The 10280-nt window shown below is 42.6% G+C and overlaps 1 protein-coding gene across 2 annotated transcripts; it reads left to right on the top strand.

The window, feature by feature from the left end:
- Nucleotides 1–296: 296 nt before the first annotated feature.
- On the top strand, nt 297–9330 carry HEY2 (hes related family bHLH transcription factor with YRPW motif 2). 2 transcript variants are annotated; one of them, XM_034765739.1, is made up of 5 exons: nt 297–654; nt 3188–3266; nt 3374–3457; nt 6222–6303; nt 8535–9330. In XM_034765739.1, the coding sequence occupies exons 2-5, from the start codon at nt 3243–3245 to the stop codon at nt 9203–9205; spliced, it is 861 nt and encodes a 286-aa protein (XP_034621630.1). In that variant the 5' UTR covers nt 297–654; nt 3188–3242; the 3' UTR covers nt 9206–9330. The 2 variants fall into 2 exon arrangements, with proteins under 2 accessions (XP_034621630.1, XP_034621629.1); XM_034765738.1 differs by lacking the exon at nt 297–654 and adding an exon at nt 1095–1286.
- Nucleotides 9331–10280: the final 950 nt, after the last annotated feature.

Genomic DNA, 10280 nt, shown 5'->3' with positions numbered 1-10280 from the left:
AACAATGACTGTAGAACAATGATCTCAGGAAAACGGGGGTGGGGGGGAGACAATCACCAAACTTTTAAAATACACTTGAAATTATTATGAAAAACAGATTTTTCCAATGGTATATTTTGTAATAAATCTAGTCAAACCGCGTTCCCGGAATTAGCAAACCCTGTCTCTTGTAAATCCACAGCCTCCTCCAAATCCTTTTCAACACTTATTCCTGCCATCTTTGTCTCCCTAGTCCTTTAAAATGTCAGACAGCCGACAAACACATTGGTCACCCAAGAAGCAGCTACCGGCCATCTCAACTCACCACCACCACGTCCTGGAAGGGAGGGGCAGCACGGGGGAAAGGCCCAGCCCAGACTGAAATCTCCCCAGAGATGAAATAATCCCCAACACCAGGATCCAGCTTCCCACAATAAAACTTCCTCAGATCACAGCAGCCTAAAAGCAGCAAAGTCACACGGGTTCAGGCGGGACCCGTGACTGCATTTTTTAAGCCTCCCTTCAAACTACCTGCAAAGGGGAAACAGATCCATTTGTGGTTTGGGGAGAAAAGAGGGGTGAGCTAATCCAGCATCACGTGCCATGGGGTGAGACGGATCATGCATCGGAATGGAAACACCGCTGGGGGAGGGGGTCAAATCCCCTTTCTAGTGCGTAAGTAGTGCCCGTGACCAAGCGAGCGGGGTCTGATCGCTCTGGCTCTGGCCAGGGGAGCGGCTAGCGCTCAGCTGCACTGAAGGAGGGGGCTGGCGGGCAGCGCACCTGGAAAGAGCGAGACACTCTCAGTTACCGACTGCACGGAGCGGCCCGCCTCAGGTTAGGCACGTGCCCCAGCGCAGCGCAGCCCCGGCCAGGCTGCCCAGCCAAGCACCCCCTGCCCCACGCTCGCGGCACGCCAAGCTTTCCCACGCTCCGCCGCCGCTGGACCGCCCCCCAGGCTCCAGCCAGGGCCGAGCCCGAACGGGGCGGGGCGAGGCCGTCACTCACTCGCCTTCTTCTCCAATGGGCGGTGCACCCGCCCGAAGGGGCGCGGCTTCGGCAGGCGGTGGGCGGGGTCCGGGCGTTTGAGGCTGAGCGGCGGCGTGGGAAAGCGCCTTAGAAGCGCTGCGGGCTGCTGGCGCGTAGGGACTCCGCTGCGCTGCGAGCCACGCGTCGCTTCGGTGCTCGCTCCCCGTCCGTGGCAGGGGCTGTGCTGCCGCCGCCATGAAGCGGCCGTGCGAGGAAACTACCTCCGACAGCGACATGGACGAGACCATAGACGTGGGGAGCGAGAATAATTACTCGGGGTAAGGACCTAGGTGCGGGGGCTGCTGCACCCCCTGGCTTGGAATGGTTCCCATCGTATGGGGAGTTTGTCATTTGGTGCAATGGCTCTCAGCACCCCGGGCGAGGGGCTGGTACGGTGCATCACCCAGGCGCTCTGTGCTGGGGGAGGGGGATGGATGTCGGCTAATGCCCTGGTAGGAGGGGTCACACACGTGAGGGTTTGTGAGCTGGCAGCTCCAGCGTCCTATTTCTCAGGGCTTGTCCGGGGATTTTTTTCCCTCAGTCGGGGGGTGGGGGGGTTCTGGTGTGGAGCATCCCGACCCCTAGAACCAGCCTCTGGTCAGTGGGGAGTTGTGGAAAGACTGGGGTTGGGGGCTGTAGCTGATGTAAGAATTAAGAACCCTCCTGCGATCCTATGTTGTTCGGAGCAGTGTGCTTACCTGAGCCCAAGCTGTCACACCCCTATAGGCGGATAGAAGGGGGCGGAGGCCAAGGTAGGCTTCAAGCTGACAATAAAGTGCAATAGATTTTTTTCACTACTGGTCTAATTATAAACACTTGAACAGTGAACATGAAATGATAAAAGGGCTAATATTGAATTATAGAAATTAAATCAACTCAATGTGTTTGGTCTGCTGCTGTGTGTTTTGAGGAATGACAGTCACCATCTGATTTAGACCGTGGTATTCTGTTTTAAGGATCTGTTTCAGGATATATATTTTTTTAATAGCTGAATGATCTGTACATGTGGAGTCATGAAATCACATGCTACCAACATCAAACATGAACAGGGACTTAATATCTCTATTTAAAAAAAGACTAATCAAGTTCTACTAGGAATTTTAGTGCCCAGGCAGGTCAATTTATAATTTAATCTAATTTGTATTCCCACAAACTTTTCCATGTTTTATCTAAGGCTGTATATTGCCTATGAGATTCAAAATTATTTCCAAGATTTTAGAACTTAAAAAAAGAAAAATGCACTGTTTTAATTAATTAGTTATGATTACGGGTAGGGATTGTATTGAAAATATAACAATAGATATATCCTGAAAAGTGATCAGTATAAGTAGTCTCAAATACCGCAGTACCTATAGGAAACTACTTTTGGAAAGTGATTATTCCAGTCACTGAGTGAACACTACAAGCACTCTCTCTTGCTCCCTGCGTAAAATGAGAATGAACTTTCCCAGAGTTTGCAAAGACCGGGCTGGATCTGAAAGTTGGAAGATATTGCCAATTTTGAGAAGCAGGTTCCAGAGTCCATTTGTGTCTGTAGATATGTGAAAAATCTCTCTCTATGTATCTTTGAAAGATCATAATGGTTTCTGTTCACTTCTGACTGAATGAAATGTATAACACTTGCTGGTGGTGGTAGATTTAAAAACAAACATTTTAAACTTTTTTTTTTTCCTGGAGCTGGACAAAGCAATGGAATTAGGACATATTTCCACTTATGTGGGTGGCAATTAGATACTGTTGCGATAGGCACCAATGTGAGAACCTAGACAGAGACACAATCTGTGGTTATGGCTGGTATATTAAAGCACCTTTCATCACAAGTGTAATCCAAGTATATGAATTTATCATGTTTTCTTTATTGAATTTTTTTAGACTGAATATAATACACATGAATTTGTCATGGTGGCAGCTAAATCAACTGAGCTGGTACCATGATGTGTCTTTGGGAGGGATACTTCTAACGAAGTTATCTGCCAGCCACTTCAAACACTATGCTAGGGTAGGGAGAAAGTGAAACCTCAGTAAGAAGGAAAGACTTAACCGTGTTGTACAAAGCACCTCTTCCAAACATGTAGAACAACAAAGAAATAGCTGTGAATATTTAATGTGGGACACTAGGTATTTACAAGGCAATAGTGTCATGTTATGCAACACCTGACATACCTTTACTATTTCACAGGCAAAGTAGTGGGTCTGTGATTCGATCAAATTCCCCAACAACAACATCTCAGATTATGGCCAGAAAAAAAAGAAGAGGGGTATGGATTTTTTTTTTTTAATTTCCCATGTAATATTTGCATGTATCCTCTGATTTTTGTCCTTCATGGCTTTATAAACTCGTTTTTGTTTTGTTTTTGGGGGATAGATTATAGAGAAAAGGCGCCGTGATCGTATAAATAACAGTTTATCTGAGTTGAGGCGGCTTGTGCCAACTGCTTTTGAAAAACAAGTAAGCTTTTCTTATTTTATACCTGTGTCATCTGGCAGTGTTGGTTTTCTTATAAAGCTCATTAAAATAATATCGTATGTGTCCTGATCTGGCACACAGCAGGCATTTCAACAAAATGCTTTGTTGTGGCAAAACTATTAAAAACATAATCCACCGTAAAGCTGAAAAACATTTCCATTCTTTGGCTTGTTTTTCCCTTAAGGGTCACAGTTTTCATGTTGTCTCTGTTCTTTCGATGAATTCCAGTAGTGGTTTTGTTAAAAAATGTGCTTTATTCCATATACTTAAAAAAAAAAAATTGTGGGCCAGTTACCCATCTGTCTAAATCTTCTAACAAAATCCCCCTTCCCCACCTCTCTAAATAGCTTTCTTGTAAACAAAATTCACAAATCCAGAATAATGTAATCAGTCCTGTTTCCTAAAAAGTAAACAGATTGCCTAGGTTACTCAGTTTTTAAATGTCTAGTTAGTAGCTGCATATTAGATTGTAGGAATACGGTCCTGCTCCTAATGAAGTCAAAGGGATTTTCAAAGGCTTTCAATGGGAAAGTCTTCAATGGAAAGATTCACCTTGACTTCAGTAGGCTATGGGTCCGGTCCTTAGGTTTGTAGCTGTATCGAACTTCCCAGCTAACAACAACTTACTTGTTTTGATAATTTCATGCAGCGTCAACATCCATAAAACCCCGATAGTCAGTAAAACAGAAATGCTAGGGCATATTAGAATAAAACCCAAAGTCAAAATATGGCCAAAGTAGTTGCTCATTTAAATCAGTTCGTTCCAACAAGAGGGGAACAACTAAAATTTAAGAACAAAGCTCTTAGTAATTTAAATACATTTAAAACAAACACAAACAATGAGCCAAATCTTGCAAGGTGCTGACTGCTCTCAACTCCCACTGATTTTGGTGGGAGTTGAGAGTGCTTAGCTACTCCCAGGATTGGGCCTTATACTACTTCTGAACTAAACAAAAGCTAACACTTAAGTAATTGTGCACTTGTGCTACCTGCAATATGCCTTTAATAGCTCATAGTCAGAACGGTGCCATTTCATAGACCCTGGCAACATGGCATGACCAATGCATTTTCAGCTAGGCAAAACAGGCTAGAGACAATTGTTTGTGCCGTTTTATTGTTTACTTCTTGAAAACCACATACATTATAAAACAAGTCCTACATAGCCCTTGGAAATTACCCAACAACATGCAGTTTTGAGCTGTTAGTCACTCTCATTGAGACGGCTTGTATTCTGTCTATGGAAAAGGTTAAGATTGAGAAAAGTACAGGCTATAATTCCATATAAGATTCTAACAATCAATAGTTACAAATTCACCAAATTTTGGTATACTGAGATGTTGAACATATTAACTTAGTAAGAAAAAATTAAGTGGAAAAAGTAGCATATAGTGGGTTCTTAAAGTTTTTCCATGGTGTATCAACCACAAAACATCAGGATTTTTTTAGTATTCTTCTTGACGTTCAGGTCACTGAAATTGCAATACTTGTAAAGGGTCAATAGTCTTAGTTTAACAACAACAAAATCAAAATCTCTGTTCTTTAGAGATTCAGTTATAGAATTTTGTAGGTCATAAAACTTAGTTGCAGAGAAATATACTTTTGACTTCATTTCCATCATACAACCTCAGTTGAAATCAGTGGATTTTTTATATCTACTGAAGTCAGCAAGGTTGTATGGAGAGAAGAATTGGCTCATGGGGCCAGATTCTCAGGTGGCATAAATCAACATAGCTCTGTTGTAGCTCTACTGATTTATGCCAGTTGAGGATCTGACCCATAATATTTAAAGGAGAGTAATTCTTTAGGCATCTGCCAGATGTGTAAGGAAATGCTAATAGCCACACAAATATTCATAAATTTATCTACAAACAAAATTAATTATTTCAGTATTATAAAACTTAAATTTTATATTTTCCCAATATTTACAAGCCTATGAACCAGCATAACGAAGTCTCATGGACATAGCAAATTGTGCTCTCTGTTAACAGATGGTCTTTCCGGGTCCTGTAAGCAAGGCCTCTTCCTAACCCAAAAAATTTTGGACAATATATGTGTATATACAGAAATGACCATATTTCAATAAAGGATAAGAATAGAATTTTTATCATCCAAATGACTAATCAAAAAATTGTTGGGTCATCTTAAAAAAAAAAAAAAAAAAAGTCTGTGTAATTCCTGGATTCTCTTTTGTATGTGTACACAGTGACACCTACTGGTAAAAGCAGAAAACAATGCTGTGATAGGTTCCCCTCAATAATTGCACATTGCTTGCTGTTTGTTCTATTTCTATTCCTCCGTGGGAACAAACCTCTGAAGAGCCACCTACTTAATCCAGTGCACAACAGTGTAATATCTGACATGTCTACACTGACTTTAGTCCACAGATACATTAGGCTATACCTTTCATAAGGCCAATCCCCTTGTCAAGCAATTCTATTATTTATGCATCTTTAATAATGATCCCTTCTGTTGCATAAATAGACTGTGAACCCTCTAAACTGTAAATTTTTTTGTGATATCACTATTTCTTTACTAATGTGTTAGACACATACACATTGCCAGACGTGATATGGTATTTGTCTTTAAATAAAGTCTGGGATGCAGATGCTCAGTGAAAGCATTAAGCTGAGAATGTTTTAATGGTAGGGAAAATTGAAACCATAAGACTGAATTCAAAGGAAAGTATACCAATTTAAAGCTTACAGTACTTGTAAGCCTCTATTTATTTGAACCTCTTATCTCAAAGGGATCTGCAAAATTAGAAAAAGCAGAAATACTGCAAATGACAGTGGATCATTTGAAGATGCTCCAGGCAACAGGAGGTAAAGGTAAGGAGTTGACTCTCTTTTTTTTTTTCTAATATTTTGGGAAATCTTAGCAAACAGTCCTTTGACGAGCCACGATAGGCGATTCCAGATTAAAGAAGTGGAAATCAATGCTAATGTCAGGATTGAACTCGTGGGAAAGAACTGCTGGGACAAAAGAAGCACTTGACCCTGGGCTTGTTTGCTTTCATAACACTGTGGGAGTAAAGGCTTCATTCACAGGCAGCCCAGTCAGAGATTTGTTTGGGGTTTCCAAAGAGCACTGAAATCTGCACAGGGAGACAAAACAAATACACAAACATCCAAACATAAACAGGAGGTTTGTGGCAACAATTGTGCAGCACAAAACCAATGTTAAAACTCATTATAAAGCAGCTATACCAAAGGAAGTGGATCCAGAGGAACTTTCATTATTGTTTATATATTTTCTTTGTTCTGAAAGACTATTTTAAATTCAAGATTAGACTGTCTCATTCACCAGACCAAAATCTAATCTTGTTACATGCACCTCTGGGTATCAGACGATAGACAGATAATACATATTTAGACTCATACTTTTATGCAGGCAGTAACGCCTGGCAGGGTGTTCAGTTATTCCTCATTAGCTGGCACTGCGATGATGTTGAGGCTGGAAAGTAAGAAACGGGAAATGGCAATTTCCAACAATTTATAACTCACCCAAAATTAGATTAAGGTTGAGCTATGTTTTCACTGCATAGTTAACCCAGGTGATCTGCACCCAGATCTGAACTCCCAAACAACCACGCGACAAAGCCCCTCCTGAGTTACTGTGTCCTCACTGGTGCTACCCAGCCCCATGTGTGTGCTAGGGGCACAGCCTATGGTTACCTGTGTTTCTTTTAGTAAGCCCTGAGTTGCTCTGAGTCTTACCTTGTGACTTGTGGGAGAACTTGTCTATTCTTCTTGGCACATGGGGAATTAGGGGAAGGCATTGGAGGACTATCAGTACTTGAGTGATTTAGCCTGCATGTTTGCTGTGCAGTGGGTGGGTTACCAGCCCAAGTGAAAGCTTTGCGTGGGTTTTAGCCTACAGCCACAAACAAGCCAACTAGCCCAGGTTGAAAGCACCACTAAACTAGGGGGCAGGGTGTTATGTGTGGACAAGAAAGGGGTCTGAGGCAACTTCAGTATAAAAGCCCAAGTTTACTCAGCAGTGAAGTCATACCCTTCATGGGACAATAAAAGGCCCTGAGGGCTGTCTTAAATACTCTGACTCGAATTGAGATATATAGTGAAAAACTACCCTGTTTTGAACTGAAAGTGACTGACAATGGGAGACCATGCGTTATAATGCTGAATGGGTATTTTTGCCATAGGGCATTATTTCCCACTGGTGGCTGCTTTCAATCTGAAGGGCAATAGTTTTCTCAGTAAACAAAATGCTGTAGGCTATAAATTGAGTTTGATGATAAACTCTTTGGGAAGGAGAATGTCATTTCCTCTGTGTTTTAAAAAGTGTCTACCATGTTTTGGGCACCTAATTAGATACCTGTTTAATTCTCTTCCTCCATCCAATGTGCTATAGATTCAGCTATCATTTGCTGAAGTGCCTCGGAGCTCAGATGACCATAGCGCCTACATAGTGTGTCTTTAAGTGATTACAACATTTTATGTAAAGCATTTTTTATTGAAAACCTTTTCATGCAGAAGCAATGACAAGATGTTTTTAGTTTGCTGTTAAATAACACAACATGTCATGAAGCCTTTATGAATTTACTTAGCAGAGTTTGTAAAGACTGTCTCCAAACTGTCAAGCGGTTGATTTTAAGAACTATTTTATAAATGCCAATGTAGGGGAGAAAAGGCAGGATATTCTATACAAGCCCTTTAATCTTCAACCCATTCCTTTGTGCGTATGTGCGTGAGACACACACACAGACTCTGGGTCAGTGTTGCCATGGAAAAGCTTGCTGTGGAATTTCAGTTTCCCACAATACAAGATGAGAGGCATCATAAAGCTTTTTGAAGAACCTCAAACACTGATGGTCTTAATTTTTCTCCACTGTAATATTTAGTTGCAAGAACAACTGTAGCATATTACATTACCAGAGATAATCTCACACACAATTTACAAAGCAAACTTTCCTCCCACCAAATCTCAAACCATAAATAGGAGATACAGATATTTAGCCAGGATCATGCTAGCTGACTCCTAGCTAAGATAGGCTAGGAAATCATCTGATACTCAATGCATCTTTTACCTTTCCTTTCAGGTTATTTTGATGCTCATGCACTGGCCATGGATTTCATGAGCATTGGATTCCGAGAATGTTTAACAGAAGTTGCAAGATATCTGAGCTCAGTGGAAGGTCTGGACACATCTGATCCGCTAAGAGTTAGACTTGTGTCTCATCTCAGCTCTTGTGCATCTCAAAGGGAAGCTGCTGCAATGACCTCATCCATGGCTCATCACCATCATCCCTTGCATCCTCACCACTGGACAGCAGCATTTCACCATCTCCCTGCCGCTTTACTGCAGCAGAATGGACTTCATTCCTCTGACACCACTCCTTGTAGACTTTCAACAGCGTCGGAAGTGCCTCCTCATGGCTCTGCTCTTCTCACGGCCACCTTTGCCCATGCTGACTCTGCACTCAGAGTGCCCTCTGCTGGCAGTGTTGCTCCCTGTGTTCCACCTCTTTCTACCTCTCTTCTCTCGCTCTCTGCCACTGTACACGCTGCTGCTGCAGCTGCTCAGAGCTTCCCTCTGTCTTTCGCTGGAGCATTCCCAATGTTTCCACCTAGTGCAGCGGCAGCAGTGGCAGCTGCAACAGCAATCAGCCCACCATTATGTGTATCGGCAGCTTCCAGCCCTCAGCAAACTAGCAGTGGTGGAAATAGTAAACCCTACCGACCTTGGGGGACTGAAGTTGGAGCTTTTTAAGACACACACACACACACACACACACACACACACACACACCATCTTTGGACTTCATGCAGTACTAACTCAGGCTGGGTCTACACTACCTGCCTGAATCGGCGGGTAGAAATTGACCTCTCGGGGATCGATTTATCGCGTCCCGATGGGATGCAACAATCGATCCCCAAATCGATGCTCTTACTCCACCAGCGGAGGTGGGAGTAAGCGCCATCGACGGGAAGCCGCAGAGGTCGATTTTGCCGCCGTCCCTACAGCGGGGTAAGTTGGCTGCAATACGTCGAATTCAGCTACGCTATTCATGTAGCTGAATTTGCGTATCTTAAATCGACTCCCCGCTGTAGTGTAGATGTAGCCTCAGTGTTCTTCCTATTCAGTCAAATTGAAGGTCTGTATCCACGCAAATAGCCTTATAGATGCCTGCAAGCCAATCAAGGAACAGTAAAGCTATTCTAGGGTCAGACTTAAAAGAGGACATATAGCAGTATTGGGTATATTTTTCTTTGTTTGGCTTAAGGCACATTGGTGAGCAACGGTGGCTTTCAGAAACATCATACCCCAGTGACCATTTAGAAGTTTATGGGGAAATAGGTAGACTCTAGACCCAATAATCCTCCAGCCATGCACCGTTATTTGGCAGACAGATGGGGGCTAGCACCTCTAAATTTCTCCTGAGGCTGGACGAAAAGTTTGAGTTTCATAAGTGCCTGGCATACATATGCGTTCTTCTAAAGCAAATCACACTGCACAAGTATGAAAAATAAGAGATTGGGGGAGCAAGAAGGGGGAGAATCCTGCATTAAGCTACAGACATTTTTATACATTTCCAGGAAAGAGTGAACTCCAAACCAACAGGTTTATTTAGCCAAAAGGATTGCTGAGAAAGAATGTTCAGCTTGATAGGCCTAATTTTATCTTACCTAGTTGACTTTCTTTGTACAGACTTGCCAAATGATGACATCTAGCATAGCACTGGTAAAAGCAATTATCTTATCAGCGCTTGGATTGATGAACATTTCAGCACTGTCTGTGAGCCTTGAGGCACTTTGGTTTTTTTTTTAAATGGCTTAGACTATGG

This window comes from Trachemys scripta, chromosome 3 (assembly GCF_013100865.1).
Source record: "Trachemys scripta elegans isolate TJP31775 chromosome 3, CAS_Tse_1.0, whole genome shotgun sequence".
NCBI lineage: Eukaryota > Metazoa > Chordata > Testudines > Emydidae > Trachemys > Trachemys scripta.
The sequence above is the reverse complement of the archived record's forward strand: the minus strand, read 5'-3'. Positions and strand labels throughout refer to the sequence as shown.